General features: G+C 41.6%; 1 protein-coding gene across 1 annotated transcript in view; it reads left to right on the top strand.

The window, feature by feature from the left end:
• Positions 1-19,606, top strand: part of snx9b (sorting nexin 9b) — a 173,818-nt gene that overhangs the window by 100,288 nt on the left and 53,924 nt on the right. Inside the window, exons 8-9 of the mRNA XM_080182268.1 lie at positions 8,208-8,325; positions 12,090-12,220. Coding sequence (XP_080038394.1) covers positions 8,208-8,325; positions 12,090-12,220 — 249 coding nt within the window. The remainder of the gene's footprint in view (positions 1-8,207; positions 8,326-12,089; positions 12,221-19,606) is intronic.

The raw sequence follows: 19,606 nt of genomic DNA, 5'->3' as shown, positions 1-19,606 counted from the left end.
TCTGAGAATCCACCCTATCTATTCCACTCAACATTTTATAAACTTCTATCAGGTTGCCTCTCAACCTTCGTCTCTCCAGGGAAAAGAGTCCCAGCTCCCTCAACCTAACTTCATAAGGCATGCCTCCCAGTTCAGGCAACATCCTTGTAAATCTAAATAAAAAGTCTGAATAAATCTAAATAAAAAATCTAAATAAAAGATATGAATGGCCAAATGGCAGAGAAGCTAAAATGAGAAGGTAAGCCGTGACAGTTGAAGATGTTGGATGGGACAGAGGTAAAATTTAGAAAAGGGGGAGAAAAGGAAGGTGGATAAAGTAGGGGGAAAAACTGGGTAAGAAAAATGAAGAAAGACAATAAAGAAAAAAAAGGTAGAGAACTAAAAAAAAACTAAATAAATTAGAATAGAAACAAAGGGGTTGAGGTGGGGGTAGAATGAATCATCTGAAGTTGTTGAATTCGATGTTGAGACTGGAAGGCTGTAAAGTGCCTAGCCGGAAGGTGAGATGATGTTCCTTTTGTTTGCATTGAGCTTATTGGAACGGTTGCCATTTTAACACACGATCCTGCTCCCATGCCCACACCCTTAGCCTGCTACAGTATCCCTTTTGAACTTTCCCTCTCTCACCTTAAGTGCAGGCTCCTTAGTATTAGACATTTCAACTCTGGGAAAAAAGATTCTGACTGTCAACCTTACCTATACCTTATATAATTTTATCGACTTCTATCAGGTCTCCCCACAGCCTCTGCCTCTCCAGAGGAAACGATCCTAATTTTCCAGCTTCTCCTTACCACTGCACATATCCTTTTAATCCTGGCAGTATCCTGTTACAGCTCTAATGCTTCCTCTCAAGTCTCCACATCCTTCCTGTAATGTGGCAATCAGAATTGAAGTGCGACTTAACCAAAGTTTTATAAAGCTGCAGCATGGCATCCTGACTCTTGTACTCAATGCCCTGATCAATAAAGGCAAGCATGCCATATGCATGATTTGATTGAATTTTTTGATGAAGTAGCAGAGAAAGTTGATGAAGAGAGTAAAGAGTAGAAACAGAAGTAGGTCATTCAGCTATTCGAGCCTGCTCTGCCATACAATATGATCAAGGCTGATCCTCAATCTCAAAACCATATTCTGTGCTCTCCCCATACTGCTTGATGCCTTTAGAATCTAGAAATCTATCTATTTCATAGAGTCATGGAGGTTTACAGCATGGAAACGGTCCCTTTGGCCCAACTTGTCTGTGCTGCCTTTTTTTTTTGAAAACCCCGAAACTAATCCCAATTGCCTGCATTTGACCCATATCCTCTATACCTGTCATACCCAAGTTACTATCTAAATGCTTTTTAAAAAATAAAATTGTACCTGCCTCTACTACTACCTCTGGCAGCCTGTTCCAGACACTTGTCACCTTCTGTGTGGGAAAAAATTGCCCTCTGGACACTTTTGTATCTCTCCCCTCTCACCTTAAACCTATGCCCTCTAGTTTTAGACTCCCCTATCTTTGAGAAAAAATATTGACTACCTACCTTGTCTTTGCCCCTCGTTATTTTATAGACCTCTATAAGGTCACCCCTCAGGCTCCTACGCTCCAGAGGAAAAAGTCCCAGTCTATTCAGCCTCTCCTTACAACTCAGTCCATCAAAGACTTGGCCTCCACAGCTTTCTGAAGTAAGAGTTCCACAGGTTCAACACACTGAGTGAAGAAGTTTCTCCCCATAGCCATAACACCTTGTTCTAGACCCCCAACCCCCAAACATCATCCCTGAATACTGTAGATGTTGCCAATATGGATTTTTAGCAAGTGTTCAACAAAGTACCATATAAAAGGCTGATTAACAAAATTGAGGCTCATGGAATAGAAGTAGAGAAGAGGGATAAAGTGAGAGAAGGTTGAGTAGTACGAGAGAAGGGAGTAATTTCATATTAGTAGGAGCCAACTGGATAAAAATCTATTGAGGGCCAGGAGACCTAGTGGTAGTGAATGATTATTATGTAATTGTTATGGGGGACTTTAACTTTACGAATATTGATTGGAGTTGCTATAGTTCTAGCTCGCTAGAGGGGTCAGTGTTTGTACAAAGCGTGCAGGAAGGTTTTTTGTCTCAGTATGTAGACAGGCCAACTAGAGGTGAGGCTATATTGGATTTGGTGCTGGGAAATGAGCCAGACCAGGTGCTAGACTTGGAAGTTGGTGTGCATTTTGGTGATAGTGACCACAATTCGGTTACGTTCACCTTAGTGATGGGAAGAGATAGGCATGAACCTCGGGTCAGCAATTTTAGCTGGGGTAAGGGCGATTATGAGGCTATCAGGAGTGAATTAGGAAGCATGGATTGGATTAGGGGATTACAGGGACTGGGAACGTCTGAAATGTGGAGTTTTTTCAAGGAGCAGCTACTGCGAGTCCTTGATAGGTATGTCCCTGTCAGGCATGGTGGATTTGGTAGATCTAGGGAACCGTGGTGCACTAAAAGAGTTGAGTCGATGGTTAAAAAGAAAAAGGAGGCTTATGTTCGGATGAGATTGGAGGGCTCAGATAGTGCACTAGAAAGCTTTAGATTGGCTAGGAGGGAGTTGAAGAGTGAGTTGAGAAGGGCTAAAAGAGGACATGAGAAGACTTTGGCTGATAGGATTAAGGAGAATCCTAAGGCGTTCTATAGGTATGTCAAGAACAGAAGGTTGGTCAGGGCAAGATTAGGGCCAGTTACAGACAGCAGGGGGAAGTTGTGTGTGGAACCGGAGGAGATTGGAGAAGTATTGAACCAATATTTCTCTTCGGTGTTCACGCAGGGGGACATGAATATAGCTGAGGAGGACATTGGGTTGCAGGGGTGTAAAATAGACAATATTACGGTTGATAAAGGGGATGTGCTGGAAATTCTTGAGGGGCTGAAAATAGATAAGTCCCCTGGTCCGGGTGGGATCTACCCTAGGATTCTCTGGGAGGCTAGAGAGGTGATTGCAGAGCCTCTGGCTCAGATCTTCAGGTCGTCATTGGTCTCTGGTGTAGTCCCGGAGGATTGGAGGATAGCGAATGTTGTCCCATTGTTTAAGAAGGGGAACAGAGACTTTGCCGGGAATTATAGACCGGTGAGTCTTACTTCTGTTGTGGGCAAGGTTTTAGAAAAAATTATTAGGGATAGGATTTATAGTTATTTGGAGTGTAATGAATTGATTAGAAATAGTCAGCATGGTTTTGTAGCGGGTAGGTCGTGCCTTACTAACCTTATTGAGTTTTTTGAGAAGGTGACCAAAGAGGTGGATGGGGGCAAGGCAGTTGACGTGGTATACATGGATTTTAGTAAGGCGTTCGATAAGGTTCACCATGGTAGGCTTCTGCAGAAAATGCAGATGTATGGGATTGTGGGTAATCTAGGAAGTTGGATCAGGAATTGGCTATCAGATAGGAGACAGAGGGTGGTGGTGGATGGTAAATATTCATCATGGAGTACAGTTACGAGTGGTGTGCCTCAGGGATCTGTTTTGGGGCCACTGTTGTTTGTAATTTTTATTAATGATCTGGATGAGGGTATAGTTGGGTGGATTAGTAAATTTGCTGATGACACCAAAGTTGGAGGTGTGGTAGATTGTGAGGAAGGGTGTCATAGTCTGCAGGGAGACTTAGATAGGTTGCAGAGCTGGGCCGAGAGGTGGCGGATGGAATTTAATGCGGAGAAGTGTGAGGTAATTCACTTTGGTAGGAGCAACAGATGTGTCGAGTATAGGGCTAACGGGAGGACTTTGAATAGTGTGGATGAACAGAGGGATCTAGGTGTGTGTGTACATAGATCCCTGAAAGTTGGGAATCAAGTAGATAAGGTTGTTAAGAAGGCGTACGGTGTCTTGGCGTTTATTGGTAGGGGGATTGAATTTAGGAGTCGCAGTGTAATGTTGCAACTGTACACTACTCTAGTGCGGCCGCACTTGGAGTACTGTGTGCAGTTCTGGTCCCCGCATTACAAGAAGGATGTGGAGGCGTTGGAGAGGGTGCAGAGGAGGTTTACTAGGATGTTGCCTGGTATGGTGGGGAGGTCCTATGAGGAGAGACTGAGGGATTTAGGGTTGTTTTCGTTGGAAAGAAGGCGGCTAAGAGGGGATCTTATTGAAACATATAAGATGATTAGAGGTTTAGATAGGGTGGATAGTGATAGCCTTTTTCCTCGGATGGAGAAAGCTAGCACGAGGGGGCATGGCTTTAAATTAAGGGGGGGTAGCTACAGGACGGATGTCAGGGGTAGGTTCTTTACCCAGCGGGTGGTGAGGGATTGGAATGCCCTGCCTGCTGCGGTTGTAAATGCGTCTAGTTTGGGGGCGTTTAAGAGATCTCTGGATAGGTTTATGGACGAAAAGGGATTGGTATAGGCTAGTGGGTCATTGTTTTTGTAACTGGTCGGCGCAACGTCGTGGGCCGAAGGGCCTGTTCTGCGCTGTAATGTTCTATGTTCTATGTTCTATTTCTCGTCTGGAGGATGATGGACCTTTTTGTTCCTGAGGGTCAGTGCTAGGATGAGTGCTTCTTTTATATAAATGAATTGGACCTTGAGTATAAGTTTTAAATTTGCCAATGATATCAAACTTGCAGGTCAAACAACAAGGATGGTACAAATCACCTGCAACATGACATAAGCTGGCAGAATGGACAGGCAACTGGAATTTAATGTAGAGAAGTGTGAACTGATGTGTTTTGATAGAAGGAATAGGGGGATACAACGTAAACCTAATAGCACAGTTCTAAAAGAGTGTGCCACAAAGAGGGACTGGGATAGTTCCAGGAATAAGGGATTTCAATTAGAAGGTTAGCATGGGAAGTTTATATTGTTCTCCTTGGAGAAAAAGAGATTGAGGAGAGATTTGACAGAAGTCTACAAGATTATGACAGGCTTGCACGAGATAGACAAGGAAAAGCTAACGCTATAATGACTAAGGAATGCAAATTTGGGCAAGAATTGCAGGATGAAAGAGGAAAATGCTTTTATGTGGTGAGCGTTAGTGACCTGGAACACACTTCCTACAAGGATGATCAACATATAAACAATTAATGATTTCAACAGAAAATTGGATGGACACTTGAAGGAAATAAATCCACAGAACTGTAGGGATCACAAGGGTAAGTGGGTTTGACAAAATTACTCCATGGAGAGCTGGCATGGACTGTGTGCTAGATGGCTTCCATTTATACCATAAATGAATCTCTAACTCTAAGAACACTTAAACTGCTGTTTCACTTGATAGTGTTTGGGGCTTTCATGAGGAGAAAGAGGGTAAAAGTGCGGATATTGCATATCCAGTGCTTGGGAAGGAAAGAGGGTGTTTGGGATGATTGAGGAGTGGATGAGGATGTTGCAAAGAGAAAGCTCCCTTCAGAACACTGGAAGTTTGAGGGTGCCCCTGAAGCATTTCTTCTGCGCTTCTGGGGCTCGCTTACCTTCTCAAAGCTCCATGAAGAGTGCTTATTTCAGGAAAAGTACAACATCCCTGCCAACATCTGGGAAACCCTGGCCCTAGACCACCCAAAGCGGAGGAAAAACATTTGGGGAGAAGCTGAGAGCAAGCCAAAGCCAAGTGTTGACATCAAATGAAATGCATAGCAACCTGGACATTCCACCTACCTGCTCCTCGAGCTACTGTCTATCCCACCTGGAAGAAAAACTGTAGATCACACATCGGATTCCTCAGTCACCAAGAATTCATTTTTAGTGTGAAAGCAAGTCGTGGAATCCGTACAATGCAGAAAGGGGCCATTTGGTCCATTGAGTCTGTACCAACTCTCCAACTGGGCGTCTTATCTAAGCTCAGGTGCAGTAGATGGTAAAGAAGGCAAATGGTGTGTTAGCCTTCATTGCTTGGTGTTTCAAGTACAGGAGCAGGGATATTTTGTTGCAGCTACACAGAGCTTTGGTGAGGCCACATCTAGAATATTGTGTGCAGTTTTGGCCTCCTTTTTTTTGAGGAAGATGTTCTTGCTCTTGAGAGAGTGCAGCAAATGTTTACCAGGCTGATTCTGGGGATGATGTAACTGGTGTACGAGGAGAGGTTGATTAGGTTAGGATTATTTTCACTGAAGGCGGGGGGTGGGGGGTGGAATTGCAAGAGACTTATAAAATCCTAATAGGATTAAATAGGATAGTTGCAGAGAGGATGCGCCCAATGGCGGGTGTATCCAGAACCAGGGGTCACAGTCTGAGGCACAGGGTAGACTATTTAGGACAGAGATGAGGAGATATTTCTTCATCCGAAGAGTGGTGAGCCTGTGGAATTCATTACCACAGTAAGTAGTTGATGCCAAAACATTGAATGTATTCAAGAGGTGGCTAGATATAGTGTTTGGGGCGAATGGGATCAGTGGTTGTAAGGAGAAAACAAGAGTAGGTATTGGCTTGAGTGATCAGCCATGATCGTGATGAATGGTGGATCAGGCTCGAAGGGCCAAATGGCCACCTCCTGCTTCTATGTTTCACCCCCTACCCTATCCCTGTAATTCTATGGGGTGATAGTAGAAATGAGGGTAATGGGATGTGCTCAGTTGAGGGCCCTGTCAGCCATGCTAAGGTGGGGCTTGCAATCCTTGACTGAGGAAAAAGAAAACATGCCAGAAGTGCAGGTACGAACAGTTATTGCCCTTATAGAGGAACTGAAAGAATGGAATGGAATCCTTACAAGAAGTAGGGAGAAAACAACAGTTGCAATAGGAAGAAATAAATTGTGGAGTAGAAGGCAGGCTGAAACGATGGATCTACCAAGATAGTCCTTTTTTGTAAATCTTGGGAAAGAGGTAAGTGTGGGCTTTTGTTCAGGACTTCTCTGTTGGGAAAACACCCAACTTCAGCTCAGCAACTTAACCTGACTGGCTAAACTTCCAGGAGTTACTCAGATTAGGCACTAAACTCAGAACTTGATGATTACCATAGGAAGAGTTGTTTAGAAAGAATATACTTTATTTTTCGCCAGCACAAAACTGACTGAGGAGTTTTCAGTATGGACGAGTCTTAAGTTACTTGTTAAGGACCAGACCAGAAACTCTGAGGTATGTTATGCAGTTAGCCTAGACCCCAACTTTTGCATTTGATTTTGGCATTAGGGTGTTTCACTCCAGATAGCTTCCAAGTGGGCCACTTGAATCATTTCTCAAAACAAACTTTATTTAAGAACACAAAAGAATTAACTTATACCAATTAAGATATTTAAACATGAGAAAGTATAGTTCTTAACAACTAACTACTCTATTGTTCCAAATTAGCAGTATTTTCCCCCATAGATGTAAATTCCATCTGTGGAACCAGTTAGCACAGAAACCAAAGATGCTTACGTGATGCTAGATTTCTCGTTTTTTTAACACTTCTGGACAGAGATCCAGACAGCAGCTTTCAGAGAAAGATGTATCCTCAAAACTGCAGAACTTCAGAGAAATAAATCGAATCTTTGGCAGCTCTCAGTTTCCAGACTTCAGGGACGGAAAATGGATACCTCTCTCTCTCTCTCTTTCTGCAGCTTCCAAAACAGGAACTCTCAGAAAGATCCACTCTCATACAGCAGAAACCCTGAGAAAGAAACTTTTTATTCCTAGCAGATTCTAGTTTCCAACTTCAGCGAGAGGGAGAGGCTATATCTCAAGTCTAAAACTGCCTCTCAACTTGAATATTCTGTATAAAACTAGCTTCACCTCATCACATGACCATACCTGTCAATCATCCCAATCAAACCCTACCATGCAAAAATCCCAGGGCAACACTAAAAGCAAATGCTGTTTTAATGTGAAAACATTAGTCCAGATTAGATAAATATTCTAGCAATTACACAAATATACATAATGGCACTGATAAAATGGAAGGGACTGCTAGAAATGCCCTGCACAGAGACATGATTAAAATACATTTCTTAAAGGCACTGCTTTGTAACATAGTCAACAAGTTTTTTTCAATTGTTTGTTTATTAAACAGTTTTTTTCTCTTGCAATGTTGTGCAGATGACAGGTTTGTATTGAGCTAAAAAAAATTTCAATTCCGTCTAAAACTGGTTAAAATTAGTGTCGGTAATTTTTTACAAAATCTGTTCAGATTATATTACAGTCGTAATCTTGATTTTGTGCATCACAGTTAACTAGCTTTGTACAGCTGAAGACATGAGTCTGATGAATTTGGATATAGTTTGTTTAATGCATGCAGAAATCTGGGTTAAACTCTCCTCTTTTTTGTGTCACCCTTAAACAGAACACTAACCGATCAGTCAACCACAGATACAAGCATTTTGACTGGTTATATGAACGCCTGCTCATCAAGTTTGGTTCTGCCATTCCAATTCCTTCACTTCCAGATAAGCAAGTTACAGGTAATGGAAACATTGAGTCACACACATTACAGTGGTGAGATACTCTGCAACGATTCATAATACAAAAGCTTAGCGGTGCTTTCATGGTAATTGAAATGATTCCTGACGTAGGAATACTTGGAGAGCAACTTGGGGCATGGGGCAGTATCTGCCTACAGAACCAATGCCTTTCTATTTCTCTGTAGCCTTAGTCGATTACTTTAGGGTACATGTATGTGGAGGCAGCAAATGCAGACATCAATTCGCATGCTTTCAGTAGAGTGGAAGAGAAGGGTAATTGATGGAGAATTAGGAAACAAAGTGAAAATAAAGTTATGTACTCTGGCAGGATGTGGCAAATACTGTTTTCCAGATCTGAGTCTTGGCTTCCTGTTACCTTCAGACAAGTCATTGATTTTGTTGCGCGAGACCTTGTCTAGGTTAGGTAGATTACGGTTACTTTGTGTCACCAGGGGTTGTGTGTGGGCCTGGGTAAGATGCTGAATTGATGAAGACTTAATGGGCTGAATGGTCTCCTTCTGTACTGTATGGATTCTATGAAATGACTCCTATTCTTCCAGTCCAGGTCTAACTCTAACAGGATTTTGAAAATTTAAAAGATGTGCTTTGTCAGTTCTGTAAGAGCCCCACTGTTTACGCTTATAAATTGGTAAGAAATAGTCAAAGATTATCCTGTGATAAACAAAGAGCAAGCTAAGTTTACTGAAGCTATTTCTCTAAAAAGCACTGAGGTAAATCACAACCATAATTCATAATTCACACATTTGTCTATAGGATTTTTAACTTCATGAGAAAAAGAACAGAGTATATGGTTAATTATTTCTTGGCTGGTCTTGATGTGGTGATTCAATGTTGTGCTGTTCTGTTTAGTTGTCTTTTTGTTTAGTGTAGTTCGTTGGAGCAGATTACCATGGTTTTTCACCAAAAGGTGTGCAGTAGATTTCTGTTTTTATGATGGTTATTTTGTAAAACTGAGCAAAACACTTCTGAGAGAGAAAGGTAGAAAAGCCATACAGTTTAAGACAGCCAGTCTTTTGTCCCCTTTCTCCTGCTTGGCAAGTGTCCTTAAAGCTACCTTGCTTGCTGTCTATTCCAGAGAAATTCTATTAATTCGTATCTGCTGCAGTGATTGTTGGGATGATGTGAAGCCAAAAGAGAATGGGGTCTTTCGTGCTTCCCAGGGGTTTGAAATTCTGCTTTTCGTCCTTGGTGAAATGCAAATTTGTGTGCATTGTAGCAGTCCGGATGGTTTTCCAGTGCTATTTTCCAAAGGTCACAGTTTTAAAAAAAAATCTAGCCTGTAAAAGGAAATCTAGAAATTTAGTCTTTAAAAAGCAAATTGTCGTAATGCTATCTTCCTCATTGTTTACCATTCTTGCAAGTTCAATAAATTATGAATTTCAACACTGTCTTCCAGGATTCAAATCATTTATATATAGCAAAAAAGCAGTGGGCGTAGAACTCACCTGTGGGGAACACCACTGACTATCATCTTCCAATACTAAAAATAACCATCTACCACAGCTTTCTGTTTTCTGTCCTTAAAGCCTATTTTTCTCAATCCAGTTGAACACTGACTGTCCTATTCCATGAACTTCAATTTTATTTACCAGCTATTAATATGGCACCTTGTTTCTTAAAATCCATTTTGACAATATCCATCACGTTACCTTCTTCAACCTTCTGTTATTTCATCAAAAAATTCAATGAGATTAGTCATGCATACTAAGCAGAAGCAAATAAATAATAATTAAAAAAAAGCAAGATAGAGGCAGAGGTTATGATCTAAAATTGTTGAATTTGAGAGGCCAGGAGATTGTAGTAGAGTGTTGAGTTGATAGATAACCTGCTGTTTCTCGAGTTTTCATTGGGCTTTATTAGAACACACTGCAGCAGACCAAAGAGGGAAAGGCCAGTGTGTTAGATTTAAAATGATAGGCGATTGACTAGAAGCTCAGGATTATGCTTGTGGACAGATTTTGTTTGGGAAAAATTTGTAAAGCATTCAATGTGGCATTGAACTGTACAGACTAGAGGGTTTCACTTGAATCTCTGGTTTGATTTTGAATTGATCTCAAGAACAGTGTTGGAATATGAAATTGGTTTCCATAAGACATAGCAGCAGAATTAGGCCACTGGCCCATTGAGTTTGCTCCACCATTCAATCATGATTTTTCTCATTCCCATTCTTTTGCCTTTTCCCCATAACCCTGATCCCCTTATTAATCAGGAACCTATCTAGCTCTGTCTTAAAGACACTCAATGACTTGGCGTCCACAACTTCTGTGGCAGAGAGTTCCACTTCACTTTCTGGCTGAAGAAATTCCTCCTTACCTGTGTTAAAGGACCTGTCATCCCTTTAGCCTGAGGTTGTGCCATCTGGTTCTAGTTTTTCTTACTAGTGGAAACATCCTCTCCATGTCCAATCTATCCAGGCCTCACAGTATCCTGTAAGTTTCAATAAGATCCCCCCTCATCCTTCTAAATGCCAACGAGTACAGACCCAGAGTCCTCAATTGTTCCTCATACAGCAAGTTCTTCATTCCAGGGATCATTCTTGTGAACCACCTCTGGACCCCTTCCAAGGCCAGCGCATTCTTCCTTGGTTATGGGGCCCAAAACTGCTCACAAGACTCCAGATGGAGTCTGACCAGAGCCTTATACAGCCTCAGAAGAACATTCCTGCTCTTGTATTCTAGCCTCTTGTCATGAATGCTAATATTGCATTTGTGTTTCTGATTTCCTAAGCATTTTCTCATTTAGAAACTGGTCTATGCCTCCATTCCTCCTTCCAAAGTGCATAACCTCACACTTTTCCACATTGTATTCCATCTTTGCCCACTCTCCTAACCTGTCCAAGACCTTCTGCACCCCCCTATACACTACCTCAATACTACCTGCCCCATTACACATCTTTGTATCATCTGCAAACAGCCACTGTGCCTCCAGTCCCTTCCTCCAAATTGTTAATACGTATAGTGAAAAGTTGTGATCCCAGCACTGACCCCTAAGGCGCACCACTAGTCACTGGTTGCCATCCTGAAAAAGATCCCTGTATCCCCACTTCTGCCTTCTGCCAATCAGCCAACCCTCTATCTATGCCAGGATCTTACCCTTAACACCATGGGCACTTAACTTACTTAACTGTCTCCTCTGTGGCCCCTTAGCAAAGACCTTCTTTGGTTTCATCAGTCCTATTATTAGGAGGCAGACAATGGAAAATCTGAGTGCTAAGATTTGATCATTTACAATCACAAAAGCAATCCGAGGCTCAGGCAATCACTGAAAACAAATTTTTCTTTAAGTGACTGTTAGATCTCTTAGATTCACCAAAGAGGGCAGATGTAAACTGGATTGAGGCAGCATCACCTCAGAATTGTTCACATTTCTACAGTGATTACGATCTGCTGAGCTCTAGTTTTAAGTATCTCATGGACTATAGGAAGAAACAAAAGCACAGCAGTTGAATTCCACAGGTTTGAGGTAATGGGAATAATAAGTTTTGAGGTGTGTTTTCAATACTGAGTATGAAAAATTAATTCATTTCTGCTAAAAGAAGTTTACACTGAAATAGAATTGTGTAGCTGGAGGAATAATAACATAAAACAATTTCCTCCAAATATTTACTACATTCATCCAGTGTGCTGTTCATTGTTGGGAAGAATTTAAACTGTCATTTAGTACCAAGTGAGATGTTAAACTGTGAAACTGGCTTTGAAATTTGACATTATTGAGACGTATTCAATTGATTTAATGTGATAAAGGGCGCTTTGAAGAGGAATTCATCAAGATGAGAATGGAGAGGTTGCAGGGTTGGATGAACAGAATGTGTCATCATCCAGTTGTGTCGAACAGCGAGGTGTTTCAGCTCTTCATCACTTACCGGGATGAAAAGGTAGGAAAAATAAGCCAACCAAATAATTGGCAGTGACAATGTGGCATTTTCTTGAAGTAAAGATGAAAAGAAAATGGTTAAAGGATTAATCCAAAACCTTTTTAGCTTTCTTCACCATAGTATCTTGCTGTTGTAATAATTTACAAATGATCTCCTATCAGGTTTTTTTTCCAATAGCCCTGTGGCTGTCATGTGCAGCTAGATAGTTGCAGCCACTTTCCTGCTTTCATGCTCACTTAAGGTGAAAAGCTGATTTGGAGATTTTTTTTGTACTTAGTCCTAGGTGAGGGCGTGCTTTTTTTTTAAACATTCAGTGAGAATTGTTAGTGGTGTAAGCTTTTAAATTGTTGCGATGCAAGTTGCACTGTGTACCATTATTCAAATTTTACTCTATACTGTTTTAGTGAAAAATGAAATGGATAATGAAAAGTACCATTACAAAATGCAACAATTATAAATGACTAAGGCATTTACAGCCTTCAACATAATTGGTACAATTTGGGGTGGCACAGTATCACAGTGGCTAACGCTGCTACCTCACAGCACCAGGGACCTGGGTTGGATTCCCAGCTTGGGTCACTGTCTATGTGGAGTGTTCACATTCTCCCTGTGTGTGCATGGGTTTCCTCCGAGTGTTCCGGTTTAAGTGGATTGGCCATGCCAAATTGCTTAGTGTCAGGGGGACTAGCTGGCATAAATGCCTGAAGTTATGGGGATCGGGCCTGGGTGGGATTGTGGTCAGTGCAGACTTGAGGGGCCGAATGGCCGCCTCCTGCACTGTAAGGATGCTATGATTTTGTGCTATGCTATGGTGAACTATTGCTCGTGATGTTTATACTGTAAACTGAAATTCAAGACTCTAAATTTATTTCGAAGCAAATGCAATATTATTTTTAAAATCAAGTATGTAATAAGGTTGACAATCTTGCTAGTCTTGAATCATAGAATCCCTACAGTGCAAAAGGAAGCCATTTGGCCCATTGAGTTTGCATCGACCACAGTCCCACCCAGTCCCTTATTCCCATAAATTACTCTAGCTAATCCCCCTGACTCAAGATCAATTTTGCAAGGCTAATCCACCTAACCCCACACCTTTTGGATTGTGGGAGGAAACCGGAGCGCCCGGAAGAAACCCACACAGACGTAGGGAGAAAGTGCAAACTCCACACAGATAGTGACCCAAGGCTGCATCCCTGGCACTGTGAGGCAACAGCGCTAACTACTGTGCCACCAGCCTCCCCCCAATCTCTTTGTTATTGAACTGTTAATATTCAGTCTGCTTCTGGAACATCTTCCAGGAGAACAGAACTAGCAGGGAGGCACAGTTGGAGAATAATGGGTCTCTGTCTTAACCGTGATATGGAGATGCCGGCATTGGATTAGGGTAAGCACAGTAAGAAGTCTCTCAACACCAGGTTAAAGTCCAACAGGTTTATTTGTTAGCGCAAGTCACAAGCTTTCAGAGCACTGCTCCTTCATCAGTTGAACTCCCACTCACCTGATGAAGGGGCAGTGCTCCAAAAGCTTGTGGCTTGTGCTAACAAATAAACCAGTTGGACTTTAACCTGGTGTTGTGAGACTTCTTACTCTCTCCCTTAAAATAGAGATTAGGAGAAATCTTTACATAGGAATTAGGAGCAGAAATCGGCAAATTCAGCCCTTCTCCTGCTCTGCCATTCATTCAGATCATAGCTGATCTCTCCCTGGTCTCAAGGACCAGGGTGGAAGAAAGAGGTGGATGTTCTGCATCTCTACCTATAATCACCAAGCACGAGATCACGTAATTCATGAATGGTCACAGGAGGACGGAACACAACTCACCAGTGAATAAAAAACTAAACAGAGTCCCTATTTTTCATTTTGCCATTTGTAGTCAGAAAACCAAACTAAAATGCAAAGGGACACATAATATCCTTTGTAAGTAGGATTGGGACCATGTGCTTTGTTGCTGAGCTGGTGCTAGGTTGAGGGCTATTTTGAACCAGCTTGAAAGGCTCTTGGAGAGGGAGGAGGAAGATTCAGTTATGATGCACACAGGGACCAACAACATAGAGAAAAGCAGGCAAGAGGCTCTTTTTAGAAAGTGCCAGGAACTACAAACAAAGTTAAAGAACAGGACTTCAAGGTTATAATTTCTGGATTATTACCTGAATCTTGTACAAAATGGCATAGGATTGAACAAATTAGGGAGGCAAACGTGTCGCTGACAAAGTGGTCGGGGAAAGTAGCGTTCTTTGTAAAACACTGGTCAGCCTCCTAATGGCGTTTTGAGATCTTTCATATTCTTCCATCTCATAAGAAGATGATTGTTTGCTCTTGACTCTGTGTTAAATATTACCTAGTGTTGCACAGGGACCCCATTCTGGCATGGCAAATCTCTACCAGGTTTGCTGAGAATCAGTCTGCAGGTTCTTGGTGGGTACTTCTTTTGATAGCACTTTTGTTGATGCCATCTGTCACTTTGCTGATTGAAAGTAGGCTGTTGGGGCAGTAATTGGCCTGATTGGATTTGTCCTATTTTTTCTGGACAGGGCACATCTGGACAATTTCCCTCATTGGCAGATGGTTTGTGGTGTTGTAGCTGTTCTGGAACAGCTTAGCTAGAGTCCTGGCTATTACTGGAGCTCAATTCTCCAGTATTATAGCTGAAATATTGTCCAGTGTCTTCAGCTATTCCTTGATGTCATTTGGAGTGAATCAAATGGCTGAAGAATGACATATGTTATGGCATTTCTGACTGTAATTATAAATGTTTCGGCTTTGTCTTTTGCACCAATGGTTCCATCATCATTGACATGTGAATATTCATAGATTCATTTTTCTCCAGTGGTTTTCTTTTATTTTTTAAATTTGCTTCTCCTATTCATGATTGGATGTGGCAAGACTGCAGTTTTTGATCTAATCTGTTGGCTGTGGGATTGCTTAGAACTGTCTATGGCACGCTGGTTCAGCTTGCCTCCAGTCCTGCAGATTATGTACACCAAGTGAGCATTTATTTTTGAGATGCCCGATGCTGCTCTTGGTATGCTTTTCTAAAATCCTCATTGAATCAAGCTTGAGGTTAATGGCAAAATGAGGATATTCAGTGAGGTTACAAATTGTGACTGTTGATGGATCACAGCACCTGATGCATGTCCAGTTTGGAGTTGCTAATTCCATTTCGGATCTGTCATTCAACTTTGTCGCCCAGGATTTGACCTGCTTAGTCACTAATGGTGCTATGAAGCACTCTTGATAATGCACATTGGCGCCTCACTCAGTGCACATTCTGTGCCTTTGCTGTTGACCACGTGGAGGAGTATTATTCATCAGTACAGGGAAGATTGTAGGTGGTAATCAGCAGAGGGTTTTGTGGCCCACGTTGTTAGACGTTATGATCTGAGGCTTAATGGAGTTCAGACTCAATGTTAAGGACTCCCAGGACCATTCCCATTCTCTTTTGTGCCACTGTGCTGCCAGCTCTGGTGGATCTGTCCTGTTGGTGACGAGACATATGTAGGGATGGTAATGGCGGTGTCTTTGAACTTTGGTTGTATAATTCATTAAGTGGGACTGTATCAGTTTAAAGCTTGGCTGGTTCATGGACCAGCGCTCAGAATTTGGCACAAATCCCCACATGTCATGAGGAGGATCTTGCTGAGCTGTTCTTATTTTGTCCAGCCTAGGTTGATTCCACATGGTCCTCACTGTTCTATTACTATTTGTAGCTGTTTGATGCAGCTGAATGACTTGCTAGCCATTTCAGAGGACATGTAAAAGTCGACCAAACTTCTGTGACATGGGTCAGATATGACACATACCAGATGAGTCCTGGAAATTTCACTAATTGACATTCTTGAACCCGATGGATTTTTATGACATTCATAGAATCCCTAAAGTTGGTTACCAATGCTCACACTTGCTTTTTATTCCAGATTTATTTAACTGAACTGAAATCCCCCTTCGACTTTGGCGGTATATAAACTCAAAGTGTAGATTTGGTTGGTTGGATCGTTGAATCCTGGTCCCAAACTGCCCAATTCCTCTTTTAACAGAAGCAGGGAATGAGCCTGCTCCCAGGAAGCAAGTTGGCAATGTCAATATCATAATGAGGGATGGTAGCCTCAGACTGATCCAAGATTTCAAATTAAACTCTTCCTAGCCTTTGGGAAGCTTAGCAGCTAAAAGAAGACTAGGATTGTTGGATCCAGGAGATAAATATCTTTTCACTTACCTCCTAGGTCCAGCATCTTAAACCCCTCTCCTCCATCCCTTTGACTTCCTCTAAAAGGTCCAATCTTTCCCTCCCTTTTGTTCATTCTCCAACTGCAGCCAGATCCTAAAGACCTACTTACCAGATGGCAGGTGAACCCTTGATTTGCTCTGCTGAGTTTCCCGATCTCGATCCAGCACTTGAGCTGCCTCCCTGCAGCCGCAGGGAGAATGTATAAACTCCACACAGTCGCCCAAGGCCGGAATTGAATCCTGGTTCCTGGCGCTGAGGGATGGCAGTGCTAACCACTGTGTCACCATGCTGCCCGTGCTCAAAGGTTCTGACCCTCCATTAGGTCAAGCCTGGTGTTATGAGGTCTAACCTGCACATGTTGTGCTTTACATACCTGGGCCACCAAAATTAGTCATGAGTGGAGACAGCTGCTTCTGCAAAATGTGCATACACAAGTACTGACCTGGGCCCATCCACTCTTGCACGTGGCATCTGCCATATTTGCAGCAGTGGGACTTACAGATTTCATAACGATGGATAAGTGTCATTGGCATGGATTTTTGCAATGTGCCAGCATAAGTCTGTCCTCTTTTTCTGAATTAATTTTAGTAGATTTGAGACATAGTTCATGTTCAATTGAACAGGATTCCTTAATACCATGTTAAAATCAAAACACATGCTTGGAATTTTATTATTTTACAAATGCTACTGTTTTTTGTGATGTGGGGGCTAGACCTCTACTACAAGTGCATTTTTTACTCCCTGCTTTTAGCTACTGTACCTTTTTATATCTCATACCCAAGTAATAGTTTTCCTTACTTATATACAGAGGCACATTTTTTGAATATTTCACAATTTCTTATTCGGATAATTTTCTTTCCTAGTTTGCTAAAGAAGTTTCAAGTTGTTCTGTGTACCATGGAGACTGGGTTCTGTTTTCCCAGCACAAAGCAAATACAGTAGATTCTGGAAATCTGAAATAAAAACAATATGCTGGAAGCACTCAGCAGGCCAAATAGTGAAGAGAAACAAAGGTAACATTTCAGTTTAACGACCCTTCATCAGATGAATTCACGACGTCTGTCGGTTCTGATGAAGGGTCATTGACTTGAAGCATTAACTTTGGGACGCATCTGTGGGGGAAAACAATCTGCTGATTTACAGCACTTTCTGCTTTTATTTCTGTTTCACTAGTAATGTACATTGGCCATCTATAATGAACATTTGGAATCCAGATATGTTTAATTCCATTTTGATTTTTTTAAAAACTGAATAATTGGCAAATAATTAGTGGACATGTACTCAATGTTCATTTGCCTGCTTATGTACTTTAGCCTTTATGTTTTTTTGACACAATAGGAAGACAGAACAAGAGTTTGAACTGTTTCATTGTTTTTGTATTTTTTTTTACTTCCTTGCTGCTTGTCTGCCAGAATGCTGTCTAACTGGGGTGCAAACTGCAACCTTCAGTACAATGGAACGCATGGCATGGAGAGAAGCATTGTAGTCAGCTTGACCATTAACCATTCCAGACCAGCAGAATATAGCAATTCCAGTTGGTGGCAAGCTCCCCTATAGGGCAAATCAGATAAAAGGCAGTTTTGGTGAACTGAGGAACTGGTGTAAATGACAAAGAAACAACAAGTTCTGCTGAGATGTGTCATGCATGATAAGTCCATGCCAGAATTACAAGCTGTTTTGAAAGAAAAAGATTGGATTCTTTTGCACATAATAGTTGATGTCTGTAAGAAAAAGAGTGAATTATATTTAACTGTTATGATCCCCATAGAGGTTGATAACTTAAAAAAATTGAAGTGATTGATGTAATGCACAAGATTACGAGTTTTAAGAAGTGTACTGAAACAAAAATCAACATCAATCAAACATTAGTCAGTACACAACTAATGCAATGAACTACAAAACAGATTACCCGTATTTGTTTTAAAACAATCGACAACCCCACGTCACATCTCCGCAGAATAGCAGTCTTTGCAGGTGACAGTCACAACCAGTTTCCAGTTGATTCATTTCTCTGAGTCCTATTATCCAGTGGCCGTCAAACATAGAAAATAGAAACAGGAGTGGGCCATTCAGACCTTCAAGCCCATTCTGCCATCCCCCACCCCTTTCATTTTTTTATGCCCTCAGTTTTCTGAGAATTCCCAAATTGTCTTCCAGCAAGAAGCATTACTACTGTGATTCCTTTGACTGGCATCACCAAAGCAAATCTTTAGTGATCTGCAGGTATCATCTCTTCATCCATCTTTCAGTAGAATTCTACTTGGTAACTAGTGGAGGACAGATTTCCCCTGAAGCTCACAATGACTGCTGCACAATTTTCAAATTCTGTTTGCAACTCCTCATAGTGAAACCGTCTGTTCAATACATAGTAAGGCATGGTCAATGTTCTGGATTAGGCTGTAAAGTGGCAGGGAACAATTCACAGAACTGTAAAAAGGTGCAGAATGAGGCCATTTAGTCCATCGTGTCTGCACCAGTCAAAAAAAAAGAAAATAAACAGCTGCTCATTTTAATCTCACATTCCATCACCTGGTCCATAGTTGTGCAGATTATAGCACCTCAGATAAAGATCCAGGTGCCTTTTAAATGAGTTGAGCGTTTCAACCTCAACCACGAATTTAACCAGTGAATTCCAGACATCCACAATCCTCTGGGTGAAAGAAACCTTCCTCCTTAAATCTATCCCCTGGTAATTGATTTCTCGGCTGGAGAAAACAAGTTTTTCCCGTCTAGGCCCCTCATAATTTTGTACGTTTCAATTAGGTCACCTCTTAGACTCAGGTTGTGTTCCTTAGAACAGAGGAGGTTATCTAATCTCTTCTCATGCTGCAGTTTTCAAACGCTGGCAACATTCTTCTAAATCTCCTCTGCACTCTCTCCAGAACAATTATGCCGTTCGTGTAAAGTGGTGGCCAGACTGTATACAAAACTCCAGCTGTGGCCTAACTAGCATTTTATATAGTTTCAACATTACATCCTGATTTTGTATTCAATACCTCACCCAATAAAGAAAAGCATTCCATATGCTTCCTTGACCACCTTTGTCCATCTGTCCTCCACCTTTGGAGACCTGTGGATATGCACTTCAAGGTCTCTCACTTCCTCAACCCCTTTCAATATCTTCCCATTTATTGAATATTCCCTTGAAATACAAGTACCAG

The sequence above is a fragment of the Carcharhinus amblyrhynchos genome, unplaced genomic scaffold (assembly GCF_965287045.1).
Source record: "Carcharhinus amblyrhynchos unplaced genomic scaffold, sCarAmb.v2.hapA scaffold_50, whole genome shotgun sequence".
NCBI lineage: Eukaryota > Metazoa > Chordata > Chondrichthyes > Carcharhiniformes > Carcharhinidae > Carcharhinus > Carcharhinus amblyrhynchos.
Note: the sequence above shows the minus strand (reverse complement) of the source record. Positions and strands in the feature narration are given on the sequence as shown.